At 40.0% G+C, this 24,891-nt stretch overlaps 1 protein-coding gene across 1 annotated transcript; it reads left to right on the forward strand.

The window, feature by feature from the left end:
* The first annotated feature begins 1,311 nt into the window (after positions 1-1,311).
* PM20D2 (peptidase M20 domain containing 2) lies at positions 1,312-23,234 on the forward strand. The gene is made up of 7 exons (XM_033143405.1): positions 1,312-1,894; positions 2,213-2,361; positions 8,400-8,542; positions 13,116-13,270; positions 14,589-14,721; positions 16,044-16,151; positions 17,643-23,234. The coding sequence occupies exons 1-7, from the start codon at positions 1,370-1,372 to the stop codon at positions 17,846-17,848; spliced, it is 1,419 nt and encodes a 472-aa protein (XP_032999296.1). The 5' UTR covers positions 1,312-1,369; the 3' UTR covers positions 17,849-23,234.
* The last annotated feature ends 1,657 nt before the right edge of the window (positions 23,235-24,891 follow it).

Here is a 24,891-nt window from a genome sequence, read left to right on the forward strand (position 1 = left end):
TTGCATTTCAGTTGCTCTTCCTTTGACTTCAGCAGGCTCAAGACATCCTTGGGGACAGAAGCAGGCACTTCTATTTTAAACAGAGACACACCAAAAGCTTTTTGCTATGAACAGATTAAGCCATGCACAGCTAAATACTTAATGAGACTTGTGAGGGCTGCATTAAACTTGATCTCCCAGCCTTTATGACCCCAACAGATGGTGGTTCTCGTAGACCAATGAAAAGTTGTAGAACTTCATACACCCACCAGCATAAACATACAGATGTTTATTTGATGCAATACTCTTGATAAAAATACACTTGGCTCCTGGAAAACAAACCTGATCAGACTTAAGTGTACATTTCCCAGTGTTTCTTCAAAGTCCTGAAACAATACAGATTCTCACTAGTTGATTCTTTTCTGTGTTTGTGTTATGTTTAATGTTGTGGTACCTGAATAGAAGCGGATGCGGGTGGCGCTGCGGGTTAAACCACAGAACCTAGGGCTTGCCGATCAGAAGGATGGCAGTTCGAATCCCCGTGATGAGATGAGCTCCCCGTTGTTCGGTCCCTGCTCCTGCCAATCTAGCAGTTTGAAAGCACGTCAAAGTGCAAGTAGATAAATAGGTACCGCTCCGGCGGGAAGGTAAACAGCGTTTCCGTGTGCTGCTCTGGTTCACCAGAAGCTGCTTAGTCATGCTGGCCGCATGACCCGGAAGCCGGCTCACTCGGCCAGTAAAGCAAGATGAGCACCACAACCCCAGAGTCGTTCGCGACTGGACCTAATGGTCAGGGGTCCCTTTACCTTTACCTGAATAGAGAGGTATCAAAATTGCATATAAACAAAGATATACATAAATTTTCACAAACCACTCTTATCTGTCTCTTATCTGTCTTCATTCAGGTACTACAACAGTAAACATAATATTGACCCAACCCCAAGAGCCTAGTCCAGAAATAACCTTTTTTTAACCTCTGTCCCTGGTGGGTGAACAATGCCCTGTATCGAGTGACTTCTAGGAAAAGAGGTAGGATTAGGTTTCGGTGTTGATCCTCGGCTCAGGTTAAACCCTATATATACACCTGAGCAACAACACTTGGGTAGCTTAAGCAGCAGGAGGCGGCATCGGCGGCAGCTGTTTTTCCTTTTAGAACTCTTCGCGGAGTGTTTAAAGAAAAGCGACTACTTTTCCCAGCAAGCTCTGCGGAAGAAAGTCCCGTCCTGGGCTGCTAACCGAGGCTATATAAGCCCCCCTCGGGCGGCGCGGGTTTCAGACATTTGCCGGTGGCTGTCGTGGTGGTTGGGAATCCGGTGGCTGCTCGTTTCCTTACGCTGTAGAGCGCCGTTGGTGTTCCCGTTTATTCTCCCGCAGAACGAGCTCCTTTCCGATGAGGCCGAACGAGGCGGCCGAGGCGTCCGCTTTGGCGGCGCGCCTGGAGGAGCTGAAGCGGCGGGCGGCCGAGTGCATCGAGGCGTCGTCGGAGCGGCTGGCCGAGCTGAGCCGCGAGATCTGGAGCCGGCCGGAGCTGGCTTACGAGGAGCGCCAGGCTCACGACGCCCTCGCCCGCTTCTTCGCCGGCCTCGCCTCGGGGTCCTCGCCGGCCGGCGCTTGGTTGGTGCAGCGCAGCTACAAGCTGGAGACGGCCTTGCGAGCGGACTGGCAGTGGGGCGGCGAGGGAAACGCCGCGGGTGCTGCTGCTCCTGCCGCCGCCGCCGAGGACGGGCAAAAGGCGCTCCTCCGTCTGGGCTTCTTGTGCGAGTACGACGCCCTGCCGGGCATCGGCCACGCCTGCGGCCACAACCTCATCGCCGAAGTGGGCGCCGCCGCCGCGCTGGGCCTGAAGGGCGCCCTGGAGAGCCTTCGCCCGAGCGGATCCGCCGACGGACTCTCCCGCCACGTCCCCGCCGTCAAGGTGCAGGGTGGGTGGGAGAGGGAGAGAAGCTGCACCCCGCATCTCCTGCCTTCAACCCACAACCTTTCCGAGCCCCCTCTTTTCCTTTCCTTTTTTCGGGGGGGGGGGGCGCTGGGACGCTGCTGCAGTTCTCACTATTCTTTGCGTCTTGTTTTCGCAAAGTGCCCTGGAAAGATCTCTGGAGGTGTATATGCAACTTTTAAACCTATGGGCAAATAGAGAAAGACCCTCCCGTAAAAAGAGTGCCATGGTACGCACCCCGGGATGCTTTGGTTTTTTTGCTGCTCTTCCTGACCCACGTGTCACCTTTGCTTTCAGGTCACCGTGTTGGGCACCCCTGCCGAAGAAGACGGAGGAGGCAAAATCGACTTGATCAAAGCCGGGGCTTTCGATGGTCTGGACGTTGTTTTCATGGCCCATCCGTCCCAAGAAGATGCAGCATATTTGCCCGATGTAGCTGAACATGAGTGAGTAAACTGGAATGGGAGGCATTGTTTACTTGGCCATTGTAACAAGCCTTTCACTTTTGATCCACTTTTGAGTTACTTGTTTGGCTTTCCAAAGCGCACTTGGAACAATTTATGTAACGTTCTGCTGCTGTTTCTAATAAACCGCTAATGAGCACGTGGTGCTTGTGTGGAGCTGCCAAGCGAAACAAGTTTCTACCTCAATTAACTTGTATTACGTGAAGTTTGAGTTTTTATACCGTGACCATTAATTCATTATCCTAAAGCGCCCCATTAAGAAAGGAAGGCTGGGTGGCATTATGAAACAGCTGCCAAGGTCTCTTGTGCCAAGGGTCCCGTTCTTTCTCACTATGCTGTCCAGAAAGAGCTCACCCACAATTCTCCTACGTATTTTCCCTCTTAGCTGTGCACTGGGAAAAGTTGGGGTGTGTGAAGAAGATATGAGGACCTCCAAAGCCAACCTGCTCTCAGTAGCCAGTCGTTCAGTATGGGTGATGGAATCCATGCACAAAACACAGGAAGCTGCCTTACATTAAGTCAGACCATTGGTCTATCTAGCTCACCTTGTCCTACCTGGAGATGCAGGGGATTGAACCTGCAACTTCCTGAATGCAAAGCAGATGCTGTGCCACTGAGTTACTTCCCATCCTCCTTAAGCTATATCCAACCCAGTGATCTGCCAGCAAGTTTTAGTTCCAGAACTGCTACTCTCTACATGTTTTTTACTTCCATGGTTGTTGGGAGGAGGGGGCAGATAGAGCCTCCATCTAGATTTGGTCCTAGGATCTTCAGTTATTGACCTTATTCTGTATATTTACAGTAATCTGCACGTTCTGGGTAAAGTATTGCATGCAAAATTATGTCACTTATGTAACTTTGTAGTGAATTACAGCAGGGCTTCATTTTAAGGGCTTTTACTTATTTGAAACATATCATCTTTATTCAACATCATCTTGTGCCTACTGAACTTCTGTTTTGTTTTGTTTTTAAATCAGTTGGACCAGTAGCTAGGTAACCCTAACAACGATTTTTTAATTTAGTTCAAGATAATTTAGTTCAAAATTTCATTTCCTGATGCGTGATAGCGCTCATGAAACTGCCAACTTTATTTGAATAGGAGATGCTGCAGTTTAACAAACACCCTTCCACCCACAATTTCTTTGTTTTACTGTTTATACTATTTGTTAATATATTTGGGCATAAGTTGCTTGTATAACCATTATTGGGACTAGAGATGGTGCTAGGTGTTTTTGAAGTCATTCTGTTTAGTTGGAAGCAATTCTGGTTATACAATCCTGCTTCATGTGATTATTAAAGGAGTTTGTTTCAACTGATTTCATTATGAAAATCTCCAGAAATTAGATCTGGTGTTTGCTGGCAATGTAGACCTAAATGTCTTGTGACTCAAAGCTGTACAGTTGAGTGTTAAAAACTTATATTTCTTTTCACATTTCTGCAAAGATGACCACACATAGGCATATTAAGAACAAGTGAAACTGATGTTCGGCTATATACAATTTAGATTGTATATAGATTTGAATACAGTGGTACCTCTGGTTACGAACTTAATTCATTCTGGAGGTTCATTCTCAACTCGAAACCGTTCTTAACCTGAAGCGCACTTTCACTAATGGTGCCTCCCGCTGTGTGCCTCTGGAGTGCGATTTCTGCTCACATCCCGGGGCAAAGTTTGCAACCAGGAGCACCTACCTCCGGGTATTACTGTACATTGTACCTTTCTTAAAAGTTTCTGGCAGTTAACACACAAACCCAGAAATGCAGAGTGCCCCATTCCTCTTGGTATTCTGTTTTTTGACTGCCTTTCCGCCATAGTGAAGTTCACACCCAGGGTATGATGACTGTGTTGACATCTCAGTAGCCAGCAGTATCAGGAAAGCAGTGGTGTGTTGCAGATATTGCAATGACAAACAAGGTACATTGTCAAAAATAAAATTCTTTGCAAAAGTTGGGATTTTCACCCCAATTTTTTTATTTTATTTTTAGAAAGACTCATCTTAAGCCACTCAGGTTGCCTTTTGTGGCTGAAGAGCAGGATAAAAATGCTTTAAATCAATAAACAAAAGGTGTGGCTTCATTTCACCACCTAGCTCTCATTGGATCACTAGTAAAAATTACAAACTTTAAGTGCCTTTCCTCATCATTGTTAGAGATGGCTTTCCATTTTTGAAGTGAGCTGTCCAGCACAGATGATTTCTTGTGACTAGAGGTGGAAGAACACTTCCTCACTTCTTTTGAAAACCACACAACATCTTTATAGAGAAAGACTAAGATGGGATTCCTTTCCCCCCTCGACCCCCAATATGTGTGGTAGGGATGTTATCCCTTCATAGAAATTTAGTACAGTTTCTTCAGTTTTGTCTTGACTTAATCTTCCTTTGTTGTTCATCTTGAACAGAATGGGCACAAAATCTAATGCCAGAAACTATGAGCTTTATAATTAATCGTGGTCTCATGTAACAGATTACTTTAGATCAGTACTAATTCTAATGTTTTCACATCTTATTCTGCAGGTGAATCATCAAGTAAAAACACAGCCCTTTGAATTTTCTTCATTTGCAGAACATAATCTTTTTCCCCCCCTGGATACAGTACACCTGGTGCTTGATCCTCTACTCCTGCACAGTAATAGTAGGATTAGCGGGAAGGGAGGTGGTGGACATCAGTATATGAAGACCAACTGAAAACAGAGTTCTATTTTAAAACGTTTACTTTCAGATGCTTTTTATATTCTTAGCTTCTATATCCCTGCACATACCAAAACAACTAGTAGGAAAGTTCTACGTATTTACTTCTCAAAATTGCCATTGTAGTAATAAGGATATGTTATGTTTGATACATGGGGCAGTATTGAACTTGCAGTACTGAATTCTTGCTTAGAAGTTCAGAGCTCATTTGAGATTTCCAAGAGAGGACTGTACAAAGGAAATTTTTGAATGCTACTCATTTTAGGAATTTATACCCCACCTTTCGCATCCATCTCAAAGTGGCTAACACAATTTTTAAAACGTAGCAGCAAATAAGAAGAGGAGTTTGGATTTGATATCCTGCTTTATCACTACCCTAAGGAGTCTCAAAGCGGCTAACAATATCTTTTCCCTTCCTCCTCCACAACAAACACTGTGGGGTGAGTGAGGCTGAGAGACTTCAGAGAAGTGTGACTAGCCCAAGGTCACCCAGCAGCTGCATGTGGAGGAGCGGGGACGTGAATCCGGTTCACCAGATTACGAGTCTACCGCTCTTAACCACTACACCACACCATTCATGCCATAAATAAAATTTGAGTCAGAAAATAACACTTAAAACAGTGATCCAATTAAAAGGGGGGCATGTATCATAACAGGCCACCAAATGCCATTAGCATTCCAAGCGGATAGAACAGATTTACCTAAATTGTAAATGATGAAGAAACAGGTGAACATACCTTAGAAGAGAGTTCCAGCACTGAAAAGGCACTTCTCCCACTAGCCACCCACCTAACTTCAGGATGCAAAGAGAAAGGCCTTTGTCAAATAATTGATGGATTCTATCCTAGTTCTTGAGCTGGGCCACCTTAAGTATTTTTAACCAGTTTTCTGTTGAAAAGGCTCCCAGAGCAGATGACATAAGATCAGTAGCAAGATGACCTGCTCACAGGCATACAGTCTGAAGGACAGTGATATTCAGTGGTAGTCAAAATATGTTGTAGACCCACTGGCAGCAGTGGATTTTAGCCCATTTTAATGGGTCTGCTCTAAGTATGGCTTAGTTGAATATCACAGCACAGAAGGAAAGGAGAAGTTATAGGGAGAGAAACAGGCAAAGTCTGCTGCCAGTTTTTGCCATTACATCATACCTCAGTGAGAGGAGCTCTAGGATTTCATGATTACCATTTCTATGTTCAACAACAGTGTTGAATCAACATTTCCAGCTGCTCTCAATAGACTAATAGTACAGACCTTTTAACTATATATGCATAAGGATGGAAGAACACTGGCATTCTGAGCTCAACAGTATTCCCTATGATTCAGTTGGGACAGAAGTATGATTCTCTTGTTTCTCTATAGCATTTATGCTGCTTCTCTATCCTACTTTATATAATTTATACTATTGAACTCCATAGCCTGGCATGACCCTAAAAGGCTGGGCTGTCGCTGGATATAGCTTTATAGGTTGCACCTAGCATGTACAGTATTGCTGGGGTTATGTTTGGGTCATGTTGAAAGTGGATAGTGCTGATACACAGCATATCCACATTTATTTATTTAACAATGTTTTTATAACACTTGATTATAGGAAAACCTCAGCAACAAAAACTGCACTCTGGAAAACTTTGTTGAATTCTTTGTAGTTTTTGGTTGGGAAATGTGTCAGTTTGTCTTCACACAGGACATTGCAAACCGCTGTCTTCACCTTAACCTTCATGCTTTTGTGTTTGTCCTAACCTTTTCATTATAATTTCTGTCAAGTTTTATTAAACACATATCACTGTATTTTTGAACAAAGTCTGCACAGTCTCCAAACTTGGTTGCAGCAAAAGAAGAATAGGTTTGCAACAGAATAACTCACACACCCTAGATGATAAGTCATGCTTTGGAAATGAAGCCGTGTAAGCAAAAGCCTATGCAAGGGTCTCGTGTAATGCGGGACGTTTGGGATTGTTTGCTCACAGTTCATAGTGTGCTTAATACCTGTTTCTAATTAATTATCTTTATTACTAAGTCTCAGGTAGTCATCTTACCTAAGTGTAACTCAAGTTTCCCAAGGTCAGAATAAAGTCATCAGATGTACATACCGGTATCTAGACTCTTGAGTAGTTGCAATTTGTTGCAGCTGGTTTCATATCTTTAGAGATCTCTTAAGATCTTAGGAAGAATATGATATATGCCAGAATATGATAGATAACCAGTGTGGTATTATGGTTAGAGTGCCAAATCTTCACTTGGCTGTGAAGTTCACTAACTAACCTATCACTCAGGGTTGTTGTGAGGGTCGTCTGGAGAGTGAGAAACACTTACATCCCTTTGAGCTCATTGGAGGACAGGTGGGATATAAATGTAGTAAATATATACATAAATAAATACAAGAGGACACTTACTAATCTTTTGATCCCAGCAGGTTTTATAGGCCAAAGTTATAACGGTGCTAGTTCCTTGAACTCGTAAATTTTTCATGCTAATTTTTTAACATTGCTTTTCAAAATTCAGGTCTTACTTAGTTGTGATTAAATTTTAATTTAGGATTATGTTGGTTTGAACACAGTTCTTTTTCATGAAAATAAACAAGGCAAGGTTTTTAAATTTGTCAGGGATACTAAACTGCAATCTGTATAATGCAATTCAATGGCAGAGCTGGCCATCATCTGATCTTTTTAAATTTAGAAAATGCAGTGGTTTTTTTTTTTAAAAAGAAGGTAGAAAACACTGCAGCAGTTATTCAATATTATTCAATATTCAATATTATTATTATTAACAGTAAAGCACCTGTTGTGTTCTGTAAACCAAATGGTTCTCGTTAAGGCATCTCAGAATGCATGGAGCTCCTCCATTGAGAATGGTTCCCCCCATTCAGTGGAGTTGACAGGAAATATCACACCAGTTGATTGCAGTTTGTTATTTGCTTCACGCCTTTTGAAAATGGTTGTTTTCTTAGTTGATTTGTTTAGATATTTCTCTACCAGACACAATTTATTTCTGTCTAATATACTAATATTCTTTATTTCCACAGAAGTTAGTTCTTGCCTTGTATGTAACTATTTCAGTACAAAGTGGTCCATATAAATGTCAGACTTGGTTTTGTGATAACAAAGATTATCTTTGAGTATCAAAGCTCTGTATTGAATACCTCCTACTCTCAAAATCATGTTGGTCTGTTTTTCCAGCAATTATCTTTATATAGGATTGAGGTTAAAAAAAAATCAAACCCCTATATTATAGCATAGACCTTTATCTCATTAGAACTTAAGTTCGTTGAATGAATCCAAAGGGATCTTTTTCCTTTCAAAAAGTGTTTAAAAACCAGTGATGGCTTTTATTTCCTAGTGTGACTGTGAAATACTATGGAAAAGCTTCTCATGCTGCTGCTTACCCTTGGGAAGGAGTAAATGCATTAGATGCTGCTGTTCTTGCATACAACAATCTGTCAGTTTTAAGACAGCAAATGAAACCAACATGGAGAGTTCATGGTGAGATGTTCATTAAATCTTATGTCCAGCAAGTAATACTTCAGGCACTGTTTTATAATGTATCTGGCATGTTAACATTAAAATAAAAATGGCTGTTCATGCGCTTAGTTTTCTGATAAATGTTCAATCTGTGGGTAAAGTTGAAAGTTCTTTAAGAGCTATACAGTACAACTTTGGTATGGATATGTTCACTTAATAGATTTTGGTTATGTTTGTCCAAAACAATGTCTCAGGGTTGTTTGCTTAAGAAACCATATTGTGTGGGCTGCATGCTAGTGTATGCAGCCCATTGGTAATTGAACCCACATAGCATGATGTCGGAAGTTTGGATTGTGATTTGTTTCAGCCTAACAAGCTATGTTTACTTGGTTTGTTGTTGGCAAATCCTCGCTTGTTAGGGAGAACAAACCATGAACCCAGGTTTGGATGTAGTGCTAAGCTGATTTATCTGCTCATACCAAGGGTGGAGTGAAGTGAGAGCAGTCAGGCTCCATGTATGGTTTAATTAGCCAAGGTTAATGAACGTTCATACAGATGGTGATTGGTGTTAAGGTTGAGTATTACAATGGCAGGCACCTGCAATAATGTGTATTGTAACAGCGAGTTACACACATTTGGGGAAAAACACATTTGTTTTTCCCCAAATGTGGGTTATCATACCCCGGCAGTTGGTGCAACTCTCTATTTTCCATCTTTTTATGCTTTGGGGGTGCTTATAGCTTCTGCCCCTCACCCTTAGTCAGAGGTTAGAATGCATGCTGTGCCAGGCTTGTGTCATCCAGATGTGTAAAGCGTACGAGTTACATACCGTACTCATAAATGTCTGTAACACAAGCTCTGCAGTTCATGCAACTGATATATTTATTAAGTCCTGGAAGAGGTGATGGTTACATAATTGAATGCTCTTCATATTAAAAACATTCTTGCACATAAAAATATACAATGGTAGCGTCCTAGTTTAGCTTTTCTATTAAGTGCTAGTTAACTACATATAGCGATTATTGTGAGGAAGAGGCACAGTTTTGTAAGCTGCAAGGCTGAAGTGCTGTGGTCCACACTTGAATTTTAGCATGTACAGTGGTACCTCAGGTTACATACGCTTCAGGTTACATACTCCGCTAACCCGGAAATAATGCTTCAGGTTAAGAACTTTGCTTCAGGATAAGAACAGAAATTGTGCTCTGGCGACGCAGCGGCAGCGGGAGGTCCATTAGCTAAAGTGGTGCTTCAGGTTAAGAACGGACCTCCAGAACGAATTAAGTTCTTAACCCGAGGTACCACTGTAGTCTACTGACCATAATAATATGGGTCTAACTGTAGAAGGATTTCTAGTTTATGCAATGTTGTTTAAAAATATGTGGCAACTAATCTAGACAGCTAACCAAAGAGATCAAAACAAAATAAAAAAATTCCTTCCAGTAGCACCTTAGAGACCAACTAAGTTTGTTCTTGGTACGAGCTTTCGTGTGCATGCACACTTCTTCAGATACCTGAAGAATACACTTCTTCAGGTATCTGAAGAAGTGTGCATGCACACGAAAGCTCATACCAAGAACAAACCTAGTTGGTCTCTAAGGTGCTACTGGAAGGAATTTTTTATTTTATTTTGTTTTGAATATGGCAGACCAACACGGCTACCTGCCTGTAACTGAAACAAAGAGATCAAATTAGCCATAAACACTTGCAATTCATTAACTTGACTGAAGTTAGTTAATAGTGAAAAGGTTTGCTTTCCATCTGTATGGTAAAATGCCCATCAGGCAGTCTTAGCCAATCCACAGCTACCTATCCTACACCTCTGGTCCTACACATGAGGTCAGGTGTGAGGCAGGTAAAGTTGCACCTGGGCCACAGAGGAGATTGGAGGCACTGCTGGTGTGTGTTGGGCTGATACTTTGAAACCCTGACTATCAGCTGATTGTCAGGCTCTCAAAGCATAGCCCCAACAGTCAGCTTTGATCAGCTTCACTCAGGAGTTCCCCATTGGATACCTCCACCCCCCGAAACACATTTAAAAGGACATAGAATGTTCAATCAGGTGCCATTCTGCTCAAGGCTAGTTATGTTTAGGGACCTATATGAATTCATTGTTACTAATCATTTATAATTATTTATTTAAGGCCCATTGTTTCAAATTTATTTCTCAGAATTATTTTATTTCCCCAATATGACATAAATGTAGCTATCGAGAAAAAGCCATGTAAATTTTGAAGTTTCTTATAAATATTTGAAAGGCAGGTGTTTGTTGGTTTTCCTTTACAGGCATAGTTGGTATCTAAATTTAAATGTTGCCTTGTCAACTTATTGATACTTTATTCACTGCCAAAGAAAACAATGTATAAAATGGGATCCATATTACTGTACTGCTTCAAACCTTAATTGCAGAACTCTTGTAAAAAACACCTATGAACTGAAACAAGAACAGTCTTTCACAATTGCACAGCACAGACCTTTTCAGCTTTTTGTTTCCACTGCATTCTGATCAGTGGCTAGCCATGCCATTTTGATTCTGTTATTAGTGAGACAGTTTGATCTTAAATTTGTGATACTTTGCTGGGTTTTTCTCTTTCAGCATATTGTGGTATATATAAGGTGTTTGATGTAGAATTGGAGTTGCTCATACATGCAAGCTATTTGCGCATTATGCTCTTCACATAAAAATTCCAGGAAAATCTGATAAGTAAGAAAAACCTGTTCCCAGTGACCTATTTGTGAGATCTCAGTGACCCTCTTAGAAATTACCGTAAGCTTCCATCCAAAAGCACCCATATGATTTATGTTGCTGTTTGATTTCCAAAGCAATGGATAGAATTATGGGTCACTGTTGTAGTACTTCTGAATACTGCATAAAAGATATTCTCAGTGGAAGATTCCCCTTCACCCCATATAAGCTAAAATGTAAAAGGTTTTGAGCAATTTGTCATCCATAATACTCTCAATTTAAGGTAACATGGTCTTTTTGTCTTGTTACTTTTTCTCTTATTTGTTTCCTCCCATCAGATTTCTGATTCTTGAAGCAGGGAAGCTTGCCAGTTTTATCTACATGGCCAAATAAAATTTAGATGGTTTATATACTGTATATTAAATGCAGCTTTCAGATTTGCTGCCAATGTTCAGTTACTGTAGTGTAGCAGATGGATTCTGGCACGTGATCTGAATAGCCCAAGACAACTAGAGAACTATTCAGGAAAGCAACTATTCCAGGTATATTGAAGAAACCTAAAAATACTGTAACTTGCTGCCTAAAAATTGCCATAGATTGCAAGCACGTTAGCTCTGGGCACCACCGAGTTATAACAATATTGTAGCAATTTGAACTATCTTAAAACAAAGAGCCTGTTCTTGCTGGAGTCATTCAGAACTCAGTCAAACAAGATTCTATTCATGCAAGACTTTTAAGATGGAAATGTATCATACCCCTTTATTCTTGTTTGAAATTCCCAATTGACAGTAGATTCATTTGCATAATATGACAGATGAGAACAAAATTTCATACATGCATATATAACAGATCAAGAGTTACTTTATTCAAAGTGGTTTCAACTGGGACTTTACTTGAGCTGTTGAGTGATAATTATCATACTTGGAGTAGACCGATTGAAATCAATGAATTTCAATGGGTCTATTGAGTGTGATGAATGTCAGCTATTGCCTATTGTGTGTTAGATCTGGACCAACAGGAAAACAAACAAATGGCACATTTGCTTTTGATACAGAACCTTGTCTTCTCTGATCTAAAACCTGTTTCTACCATTTGATGATGCTGAACCTTGATAGCACTGTAGTCTCGTTCTAACAAAATTAGAACAAGGAAAGTGCATATATGGGCAGACAAAGGATGACACTGTTTATAATATCCAGGGTGGAAAAGATAGTGTTCTGGAATTCCCATTCCCATTCCCATTTCAAATGCTTGCACAAAAAATGCACCTTAAAATGGATACTGTTTGAGTTTGAAATATTTTCATTTCTTCCCTTTCTCTTGGTCAGCTCATGGGAAGCTGGTGGTGTGTATAACCTACTACTTTAGTAGTCTTCCACCATGCACTATGTGGAAGAAAAAAGCCAGAAAAAAGATGTTAGGAGGTGTACTGTTCAAAACTGATGCCTAACTTGGTTAAGCAAAGTTGAATTATGCCACAAAAACATGTTAAATTGTTCAGCTTTAATTTACACTTTAGTCTTTCTTCCGTGGGGTTAGAATATGAAAGGGATGTTTTTATGCCTTGACTTCTGGTCTAGCAAAAATATTCAGCCTCTGTGTTACTGCTCCCTTAATCCCCCTTGTTCCAATGCCATCTAGTTTTATTTCATCCTGAAAGACAACAAATGAATAACTGAGAAGAACATGAATGCAAATCTTTGTGGGTTTTTTATTGAAATCAAATAAAATTTCAAGACACAATTTTTTTTTCCCCTTAAAGAAAGCAAGAAAATCTGCCTTTGTTCCCACATCTGCTGGAGAGTTGGCTCAGGTGCAGAAACTAGTGTGGCTTTCCTGTTTTAGCCAGAAGCCTCAGAAACCTACTATTCAAAGTTCTGATTTCAGTAACACAGTTCTTCCTTCTTTTAGGTATAATAAAGAATGGAGGTGTGAAACCTAATATCATTCCTTCTTATGCTGAATTAGAGTTTTACTTGCGTGCTCCTTCGTTAAAAGAACTTTCCATCCTGACAGAAAAAGCAGAGAACTGCTTTAAATCTGCAGCCCTGGCCACAGGGTGTGAAGTAAGGTTCATAAAGATTTATTTTGCTTTTAAGTGATAATGTGAGCTGACTAATAATGGTAATATTATTTGTGCCCCACCTGTCTGACTGTTGCCCCAGCCACTCTCTGGATGACTTCTTGGCCAAACCACCCAGGACCTATTCAGTGATTTTAGTTGAAAGAAGTATAACATCTACATGTCAGCTCATCCTCTGACAGTTTCCCCCTATAGTTGTGGCTCCAAGTAGGCTAGATTGGGGTGATTAGGCCTGTCAAAGTGTTTGAAATGGTCCAGTCACCTCTGTCTATCTCTTATTGCAGGGCTTGGAGAAAAAGTTACAGCTCAGTGCTGCAGTGGGAATGAATGTGTTTCCATATGTGTAAGTGTGTAAGTGGCGGTCTGTGTGTGGTGAGAGCAGGGTGTGCTTGGCCATGACCACAACTGGCATGTGGCCCTTGGAGGGTTGGCCTCAACACTCAGGCTGAAAAGGTTTATCCATCTCTGAACTAAAACCCTGATCCTGTTGAACTAACATCTCAGCATAGCTGATATTTTGGACTTAACTGAGGGTATTGCCTCAACTTTGTCAAGTCTTGGTTCTCAAAAGTGCAAACATACCCGAGTAAGAGCGACCTTTCACATGCTTTTAAATACACAAAGATTCAGCATTGGGCTGCTTTTCTTTCTTTCATTCTTTCTTTCTTTTAAAAGCTTCCTTTCTCACTGAACATTTTCTAAGTACTTTTCCTTCTTTGGTATTTTCTTTAAATCATAAAAGTAGAGAGGAGCCAAAGGGGATTAACCCTGCTTCTAAAGGTTCTACTTCAAAGTAATTCCCAACTGGAGCTCACTTCCATATTCAGTTGGAACTCCCTTCCAAGAATTTACACAATCTTGGCTGTGTTTTTTTTACCTCCATTTGGCATCTTTGGAAGCTGACATTCCACATTTTTAATTTATCCCTGTTTTGCAAGAAGCTTGCAGTTGTCTAAGGGCAGGAAGCAGAAAATTGCTTGCTTGTTCTAGGAGATAATGCCACATTCATGCTTCGTATAAATAGGATGTGAGATGCCAAAGAAAGCTAATTAGTTCCTAAAAGTGTAATCCTTTGCATGTTTACTTTGAAGTCAGCCACACTGAATTGCAGCTTGTTCTCAGGTAAGTATGTTTCAGATTTCAGCCTAACACTAAGTCCTATGCATTTTTGAGAGTAAGCCCCTTTGAATTCAATGGGACTGACGTCTGAGTAAGACAAATAGGATTGAGTTGGAGGCCCTTTGGTTTAGACTGTATCTGGTATTTTTGTGTCAAAGCAAATGAATATTTTTCTTCTCTAGATGGAATTAAAAGGTGGTGCAAATGATTACTACAACGTGCTTCCCAACAAGAGCCTGGAAAAAGCTTACATTGAGAATGGGAAGAAACTTGGCATGGAGTTCATCCCAGAAGATAACTTGACTGGGCTGTCAGGTAATAAATAATAAAACATCCACATGTTCACATTTATCAAGTTGGCTTTTACTCTGTTTCTGGTTTGTTTGTTTTACTGGAAAATACATTTATAAATCTATTAAAAATTTCCCGACAATTGGGAAGTCTGATCAGTTTTTATATTTTAGGGTATCAGAACATGTATCGCTAGGTGAATGCAGAAACAAATTTGAAGGGAATTTGAATTTGGGAAGGGAAAATGTAATGGGGCTGTTCTGAAATTTCAATCACTCACTTAAATTCATCTTCCTTAAAGCATGGTAACCAGCACATGTTCAGAAGTACCTGCTTAAAATGTCTGCCTTTTTACCATATACTTATTTTCTTGTAATACTATTAGCATTTTGTTCAACTTGATCCATGAAATAAGGACAGGTTGAGTTAAATGGGCAGTAAACAGTGCAGCTGTGGTTTTGCCATTCCATGGTATCTGTTCTTCATCATAAACCAACCTAGGATGTAGAATTCAAGGGCGATGGATACCCTACTGTCCATCAACATGCAAGGAATAGGATTGGTAGTCTCTAGTTAAACTATTATTTCAGGACTGCTTAATACTGCAGAAAGGAAAACCCCAGTTTATGTGCATGCTATTTATGAATACTGTGTCACTTTTTCCTCCAGAACTGTTTTTTCCCCCTTTAAGAGTGATGCCTTTTTCCATTTATGTGAGGAATTGTTGAACTGTTATTAAAGAAGACTAAATTCTCTCAACCAAAACCTCCATTCTGTTGTTGGAATCATTTCTGCATTCTGTTTATTTTAACTTGGCAAAGTGAAACATTTATGTTTGGGAGCTACCTAATGTACTTGAAAAATGCACTGTGAAATTGGCCTGATTCTACATCTTATTATTTATCAACTTTCATTGCTAATCCCAAAATATTTATTTTACACCTAAAAAACCCCACAACCTGTTGCCTTTGTCTGTGTTATTTGCTCTTTTCTCTGCCATACTTTCTCATGCCGTGGGACAGGAGCTGAATGTCCTACACAGATTCTTTTCATTTCACTTCGTTTCCACTGCTTTTGGTTACCTCCATATCACTGTCTTTGTCCAATTCTACAATTTTGCAGGAAATAAATAAATAAATAACTTTGTGATCCTGACATTTGGAACAGTATAATAATGCAAAATGAACAAATGTGCCTAGTTGCACTGTTCCAATTGTAAGCTGCTTTCTTTGTATGAGATCTGAATTATTATACTGTATTGCTGTAGAGCATGCATAGCTGAGCAGTACTTACATATATTCCTTTTGGTAGCCTGATCTGATACATTTAAAACTACCTTTTCCTAGGTTCTACTGATTTTGGGAATGTTACCTTTGTGGTTCCTGGGATTCATCCTTATTTTTATATTGGCTCTGATGCACTAAACCATACTGAGCAGTACACAACAGCTGCAGGTTAGTGAGTTTTGTTTGATTGTGTGTACAGTGGTACCTCGGGTTACATACGCTTCAGGTTACATACTCCGCTAACCCAGAAATAATGCTTCAGGTTAAGAACTTTGCTTCAGGATAAGAACAGAAATCGTGCTCTGGCGGCGCAGCGGCAGTGGGAGGTCCCATAAGCTAAAGTGGTGCTTCAGGTTAAGAACAGTTCAGGTTAAGAACAGACCTCCAGAACGAATTAAGTACGTAACCAGAGGTACCACTGTATAAACATGTATTCCTCCTTCACCCAAAATATACAAGAACACTTAAGATGGAAATTACGTGTAGTTAAAGGTTTTCCCCAGCTGGCCTATGTTTAGTGCAGCTGAATGGAACATTAAATTGTTCTGGGCTGGAATTAATGTGTCTTACCTATGTTTCTGCAATTATTCTTACTAGGTCTTGGATGTTTGTGTACCGTGTTCCTAGGAATAGTCAGTAATAAATATTCATTTGTTTATTTGCAAAAAAATTAAGTTGTCCTTTACCATATTGTCCCTGAGTGTGTTACATTAATATAATATACTGTACAATAATAAGATAAAATCGCAGTGACAAATAAAACTGTTCTAGCCAGCACTTCAGTGGTTAAAATCAGTCACATTTTCAGAGGTTGTTTTCTCACACTTCTCTTGAAGTCTGTGCTACACTATTCCAACAGTCTTTGCTTTTTTTATTGCAGCTGAAGCAACTGGAAATATTGATGCCTTGCTAGCTGACTAACACTAGCAAGAGCAAGTACAGGTCTCTCAATGTGCTGCTGACTTAAATCAATCTTTATAGGGGGTTTTTATAATAAGCTAACCTAACCTCCTGGTGGTCAGATGTGGATAACTTGTTGAAATCTCTTATGCATATATGCATCTTAATATCCAGTGATGCTCCTACTATGAGAAGTATGTTTGTGGCAGAAATTATGATAGGGTAGTGAAGAAACTCTATAAATGTCCACATTTGGGACTTTGATTTACTCACGAGAAGCAATAACTTCAGGCTTACAATGAGCCTGAATTTCTTCTATGAAACACATATTTATACTGTATTAGATGCACTGAAATTGAAAGGTGTGGGTTTTAATGCAGAAAAAGAAAACATAAAGCAACTTAGGAGAAGACAGTATATTTTTATTGCCAGGGTAATTCAAATTGAATTGTTTTGGAAGGGGAAATGGCCTTTACAAATCCGTTCAGTTATGGTATAGCTATACAGTAAACCCCTTCAGTCTTGATAAGTCTTGATCCCTTCTAGCTCTTGGTAAGACCTGCTTTTGTGGTCATTTCTGAAGGCAGCAGACCAGCTTAAATTAACTTCAAAAATGGTGGGTTGTTTCCCTTTGACCCAGCAGGCGCTTCTGTTCAGAATGAGGAGGGAATTAGTTTTGCCAGTCCCCTCTCCCAATGTAGCCACCCCACCTCTTTATTGATCCCTTCTGTTCTCATTTGTGGATTTAATTCTTCCTAGGGTCAGAAGAAGCTCAGTTTTATGCCTTGCGAACAGCGAAAGCTTTGGCAATGACTGCTTTGGATGTTATTTTCAAGCCAGATCTGCTGGAAAAGGTCAGAGAAGACTTCAGACTGGTGAAACTCAAAGAGGAAGGTTACTTGAATATCCCTGAAAATGGAAAGGTGTCTGGTCTTGGTATTGGAGCAGCATGTGCATCACGTTGAAATAGTGCAGCATATTACAAATTTAAACAAGAAAGAACGTCAAGATTTTTTCCCCTTGGAAATCTAGGAAATGTTTAATAGCAGGAAAGATGCTTGATATTTTAAGTGGTGCAACTAAGCGACCTCAGAGTACTTTAAAAATATTGCTATTTTCTGATATCATGTAGTGGTCTTAATTTGGCAGACAAAATGAGTGATTTCTCTGCAGTGATTGAAAATGTGCTGAATATTGCAGCTTTGCATACTTTTGGAAAAACTTTTAAAATGCTATTTACTCTGGTTGGAAAGGAATGTTGGGTTGTCTTCATAGCAGCTGTTCTCTTGCCAAGGAATAGTGAGAAGTGTTGCATGTTTATCTTATTGTATGCAGAACCAAATGCAATCCACCAGGACAGGCTTAATATGCTTCATAAATCTATATGTATTTGAACTGAAGATACCAAAGGTTAGGTGATGGTTGTTCAAGATGTGCCTAGACTTTCACATTAGAATGTTTTTGCACTCAGTATCTCACGGTCTTTGGTAGCTCAACACTTGAACATACCACACTTTCCTCTTTTGGCCATCTAAATTTTTCTAGAAGGACTATCCTTGTAATCACTTGATGTTTCATAGGTGGGCTCCTGACCTCTTGTTCTGTAGTTTCCAAACACTCTGTATCCTTTAGTAGTTTTGTGCATAGTATAGAATTATACAGCATACAGATACACCAGAAGAAAATAACTTGTATGAAAATGAGTGTCCAGGAATAGCTTTTAAAATGAAACCCAAAACTGAGTTTCTTGTGAAAATTCTTCCTATATGACACTAATTAAGCAATCACATTTAAGGAGAAGTTAAAGCAGTAGGTAGTGGGTTTTTGTTTTTTTAAGGGTACTGTACAGAATCAAAAAAATACTTGCGCAAACCTGGTATATGAACCCTGCTTTACTGTCTTATTTATGCATAGCTGCATTTTGAAAATGAATGGCTTCAGTCCATTAATGTAGCTGCTGTACAAAGTAGATTGGTAGAATGTAGAACTTGTTATGTTTCAAATTCATATTCCTTTCTGAAATAGAATTGTCTATAATTTTGTCAGTTTCACCACCAGTTACTCCCCAGGACCCAAGATGTGTACATTGATTACACAGATGAGTTGAGGAAAGGGTGATGAATCCTATGGTTGTTAGAGTTGATACCCAAGTATTTTGGGTGAGCCTCAAATGCATTTGTAAAGGCTAAACGTTGCCATTGTGAATTGGGTCAGCAGTAGTGAACTATTGGGGGGCTAGTATGTTGTCCTTCAAGGCAGAGAAAATAGATGTGCTTTTTTCTTCTGCGGAACAAGCAAAAGATGGTGAGAATGTGCATTCTTGGGGCCTTTGACAGGTAAAAGGTACCGTACTTCTGTAGGGGAGGAATGTGGTCCTGTATGGGTTGTCTCTGTCCCTCTCTCCACTGGCAGGAAGTAAAACTTTTTTAGAGAATATACCTGGGACAATCTCCTATCTGCATTTCCTGCCAACTCCACTGCAGATCCTTAGTCAGCAGCCCAAGGTATGGCAAAAGAGAAGTGGCAGGAACTCCATCTTGGAAGGGATTTTCCTATGTTCTTTGTTCCTTTTTCTTCTCCCTTTAACTATTCCTACTGGAGTAGCTGGACCTGACAAAATCAGGCATTTGAGACAACTCACAAGTACTAACTAGGCTGTCTAGATTATTCTTTGCCTATGATAAGATCAGCTGTCTTCTAATCAAGCTGGTCTTTGTATTTGGCATATGTTAATCTACACACCAAAATGGACTTGAAGTACAATCCTTTGCATATCTATGCAGAAGTGACTCCCATTCAATTCAATGGGGTTTACTCCCAGGAAAATGTTGCAGGATTGTAGCCATAATTATGTAAGACACCACTGCCTAAGCTGCATTAGTGGTATCATAACACACCACTGCCTGTTACCTAAACTAATAGTAGATAAACATATCTTATGCTGAAAGAAAACACTTAATTTCCTATCCTCTTAAGCATAATGTGAAATTTCCTTTGTAAGTGTTGTAGGGAGCAAACTCTGCACAGAATTTTGTGTTCTAGAACAATATAAATGTTGTCTTAATGCCCACTTGTTTGCCTAAACAATATTCTTTTTGAGGGTCAAATACTTCCAATATTATGTTATTGTTTATTCTTTTTGTCATGCCTTTCTTCTCAATTTTTACCTGTCAGTTGGTCCAGTAAAAAAGCTATTCACATTTTGCTGAGTCGGTTACAAAAGCTCTACTGGTTTAAGTGAATATATTACATTATTTTTATTCATAAACAGAAAGAATTGCAGCAAGTTTAGCAGAGCTTAAGGTATATGCATTTCTACTGAAGCGCACACATGCTCAAATGCACAAATCTATCTAGGGAGAAACAGAGATGTATATTTTGTACATCACCTTTAGAAACTGTACTGAAGACTTAACATTTTGAGCTCCACATTTGAATGTTGGAATGTTTTGCAGAAAATTAACATCCATTAGCAAGCACTGGAAGACAGTGTTAGGAAATTATTAACCACAGCACTTATTTTTCCCCACCACCAGTGCTGTAAGAAGAGAAGCTGTTTTCTTTTTACCAACGTGCAGCTGTTTCCCCAAATGTTGCACTGTCATAACTTGCCAGGGAACAGAAATCATACACAAGTGAATCATGGGCTAGTTAGTAGACATAGCAAAATTTAATATGCATAACTGTATCAAACTTATGCTGCAATACTTTGATCCTGTTAAGAGTTGGGTCAACTTCAAAAGAAAATAATCTTACCATGCTGTATTTAGTATTTTAGCTTATTTCATCCAATTAAACACAGTTTTTGCGATAACTTAATCTTTTCAGAAGAGGGAGAAAGGCTCTGGAAGGTTGTTTTCCCCTCTAGTAAGCAAGGGCAAGTTGTCCTCAGTGGGATTTGGAGCTGATCAGTACTTGGACTGAAAGGATCAGTGTCTCTTAAGGTTCTTGTTATGTCTCCTCATTCAACTGTGTTAGCTTTGCTTGTGAAAACATTAGTACCAAAGGTGAACTCGATCTTTTGTTGAGCTCAGGGCTATTTCTTCTCCAACCATATAGCTGTGCAAGTTGCTGCCTAAGCAGGGTGTGAGCAAGATAGATTGGCTGGCTTCTATTTTCCTAGAGAATGCTGCATATTTCTGATAGTCTTTTAAAAACCTGGCAAAGACTCCTGTTATAGCCTCAAAACTTGCTAAAATTGTAAACTCAAAGGGTTGGATCCAGGCGTGCCACTTGACATGAACAGTCTGGAACTAACCCAAAGGTTGCAAGTCAGCATGGTTAATGTTGTTATGGACCCATTGGTCTTGGATTGTTGCTCTGAGTGTTCTGTAATGAAAACTTGCTTAGATGGCAACTGCTGAACAGTGTCATGGGCATTATTTCAATATTTTGCTTACTATTCCAAACTTGATTCCTTAGCAGAGGCCTACTTTGCAAGGAGATTTTGGCTGATACTTATGCAGTGTTTTTGTGGTAGATGCCATCCCAACCAAACTGTATTCCTTATCTGAACAAGAAAGAAAAGAGGAAAATTGATTTATTGTGAGTTCCTGTGTTTCTTGTATGGTTTTTAATATCACAGTTTTAATTTGTTTTTTTATATATGCATAAATGTTATTTGACAGATCAAACAGCTGGAATCTTGCTACTGTCATGGGAGAGTACAAATTACCTTTTTCTGTTTACAAAGCACAATCCAGTGAGAAAAAACAATCAAGCTGTAAGCCACATGGATTGCGTAGCTGTTTAATTGCACAGCAGTTGTTTTAAAGCTGGAGTGTCAGGAAAAGATTTGGTTTCAGCATAAGGTTACCTGGGTTTCCGGCCACACCCATGATCATTGGCAGTTGTTCTTCATACCCCTCTGGGGGCTGCGAGGAAGTTCAGGCAGGGGAAAGAGAGGATTCATGCAATTGTATTAAATTATAGTAATTTGGTTTGATTTGTAATAATTTGGAAAATAAAAATAATAATAAGATAAACATAAGGCTACCTGGAACCATTTATGCAGCCGCCCTCTCATTTAAAAAGGGTCTTATTGAATGTGAGGCTGTCTATGCGCAGCATTGCCATGCCATGCCATGCCAGCAACCAATGATCAGAGAGGAAGTGCTTTGCATAGGCCTCTTGCACAGACGGTTGCTGCATGGAGTACCTGTAGGGATACACTATTTCCATGTAACCATGTGGCATGTTGAAATTGTGGGTTAGAGACTGTATCTGAGGTGGTTGACCTTTCTGTCTTTTCTTTGTAAGATCAGACGGGTTGGTGTTTGATTTCTTTTGTGTGCATGTGAGTTGCTAAGGCAGTAAGTCCCATTGGTTTATAATTTCAGAACGTCTTGTCCAATAACGTTAGTTTTGTTAGTGCGCCAGTGCTTATTTCTGTTAATAACGCTGAGGCTTTCTTTACAGTTCTGATTCTTGTCTAGTACCATAGTTATGCAGTGATTCTGCATGCCAGGTTGGACAAACTTTTTGCCAAGTAAGCCATAAGTAAAGTCTGAAGCGTGAGTGCCATTTTTGTATACTTCACAGGACATATACTGCTACCCCTTACTAGGAGGTGGCTTTTCGTCTAATGTACCAAACTAGATAGTGTGCGCTTCATCACTAGTGCCATTTGTGGCCTCTTACACAATACATTGCTAAGTCCTAGGGTTTTGCACTTTTGCTGTAACCTGAATTAACAAGAAAAAGCAACTTTTTCACTGCTTCCTTAAATAGAATGCAACTTTACAGTAGACAACAGTTTTTCTTGGATCTTAAGTAGGACAAGGACACCAGACAAACGTTTTAGTCAACATTACTTTTAGGCTGCAAAGCTGTTGTAAAGGCATATTTGCTTTTTAGTGTCTTGGCTATTGCTGCTGCACCAAATCTTGTATGCTGTTGAATCTGTATATTCAGTTTTGAAGAATGAAGAGCCTGCAACAGCAGGTTGGTAAAAATGTATATGTAGCTTGGATGGTGAATTTACTTGAACAAATGTAACAGCAAACATGCACAAGTATATTTCAAGAGTTGGTGGGTTTCCTTTTTTTATACCTTCTAAAGGTTTATCTTTGCGGGTGTAATGTTTTGCAGTGAAATCAGGTATTTGAGGAAAAGATACATTCAGGGGCTGAAGCAGCTTCCTGTGCCATCTGTACACAGAATGTTTCGTTTGAATAAAAACTTGAGCTACATTATAAACTATTGATATAAAAGTACTTTTGCTATACGTGTTTTATCATTTTCTAGTGAGCCACTGTTGATGCTATCACTTGGTTTTGTACATTCAGCTTTCTTGGTATGCTGTGTGTAAGTACATTCTGGATTGTAAGAATAAAATTGACTTGCACATTATATTGTGTTTCTCAGGTATATCCTAATAAACAAATATGCTACTTAAAAATAGGAAGAGCCTGGTTAAAGTTGATGAAGACTGCTCATTGTGATAGTTTGGCTGAAGCTGAGAAATTGAGTCCCAGAGAATGCAAAACTACAGGAACTTTAAGGGACAAAAGGGAAAAAGTAAGATAAAATAACACTCTTTGGAGATTATGCCTGTGATGTTGGTTTGAGAGCATCATTTAATCAGGCAGGGCAGCTTGCCAAAGAAAGGAATTTGCAATAATTTATTAAATACTCAGCAGCGTTCCACATTGTCAAAGGTTAACTGCTGTCAGCTGAATAACCCACGAAGGCAAGTTATTACAGCTGTATCTTTTTTAATGTTGAATATTTATCCTCTCTTAATAATTGCTAGAGGCCACTTACAAAGGAACTCATAAAACAGACCATCAGAATAGCAATTGTCAACAAAACTAACAGTAAATGTCTCCCTAAGAAGTAGCACCACATGACGATTTAGATGTAGCATCAGATAGTAATGAGGCTCCCAACGGTTTAAAGAAGCAAAAAGAGGACTTCCAGAGCTTTCTAAATCTCTGTTGAGGAAGCACATTATGCCTTACATTAAGGCTATTTCATTCATTTATTTGTCATTTAACTTCTCTGGGTGAAAGTTTAAAATAATTTAAAAGCATAAATGGTATGCTCCATTATGAAACAGGCTAGAAACTGCCAAATAACTGAGTATAAATCTCTAGAAATGCAGCAACACACCCCTACTTGGCTGATCATCCTTAACTAAACCCTGTAAGGCCTACAGTATGAATTTTTCAACTGAGCAACTCAACATACTCAGTGGTTTGGTTTGGTTTGGTTTGGTTTGGTTTGGTTTGGTTTGGTTTGGTTTGGTTTGGTTTGTTTGTTTGTTTGTTTGTTTTTTGTAGCCAGAGCACACAAGAGGGCAGTTCTGGCACCTCTCAGGTGGGCACCATTGTGTGCTGGCATTCCCCTGCCTGCTTCTTGCCTTTACCCACTTCTGAGAAGTGCAAAACAAACATTTCAGGTTAAAATGGAAGCTGGCCAGCATGTGCAAGTCTACACTTTTTTAAGATCTATGCACCTAGCTCAGCCGCAATTGGTCAAGCTATGGGGCAGGGTCAATTCATATTTCTTCAATCCATCATTTGTGTAGCAGCAGGAGTGGGCTTTAAGCTTTCCAGCCAGGCCTCTACCGTTGCACACACAAATGTTTGTGCGAGGGCCCTTCTGTGTTGCCCTAGCCACCCACCTGAATCTGGATCGAGGGAGGTGGGAGCGCATTTATTTGACATGCACCAGAATTGGGTGACCCACAAACCAGGTAGGGAGATAGCTTGCCTGAGACCCTTCTAATTCCTGGATCCAGCACGGATTCAACCTTCCTGATGATGTTATGGCCTGATGATGTTATGGCCTAAGTATCAGCCATCAAAGCAACAAAGGAAGTGGCTCTGTGCCAGATAACAGGTAGTTAGAAAGACAAAGACAGGGTTCAAAGGTGAGTGTGTTCAAGCTAGAAGTTAAGCTAAAGGGCCGCTGGCCAAGTTTGTTTCATGCGCCCTCCCAGTTCCATCCTTGGCAAAGTGAGCTGACCGTAGAGGATAGTGGCGTGCCTGAAAGAGCTGAGGCA

This window comes from Lacerta agilis, chromosome 3, assembly GCF_009819535.1.
Source record: "Lacerta agilis isolate rLacAgi1 chromosome 3, rLacAgi1.pri, whole genome shotgun sequence".
Classification (NCBI taxonomy): Eukaryota; Metazoa; Chordata; class Lepidosauria; order Squamata; family Lacertidae; genus Lacerta; species Lacerta agilis.

Coding starts and splice junctions, on each gene's coding strand:
- PM20D2 (XM_033143405.1), top strand. CDS start 1,370: ATGAGGCCGAACGAGGCGGCCGAGGCGTCCGCTTTGGCGGCGCGCCTG. Junction 8,543..13,115: donor ACCAACATGGAGAGTTCATG/GTGAGATGTTCA, acceptor TCCTTCTTTTAG/GTATAATAAAGAATGGAGGT. Junction 13,271..14,588: donor CCCTGGCCACAGGGTGTGAA/GTAAGGTTCATA, acceptor TTTCTTCTCTAG/ATGGAATTAAAAGGTGGTGC.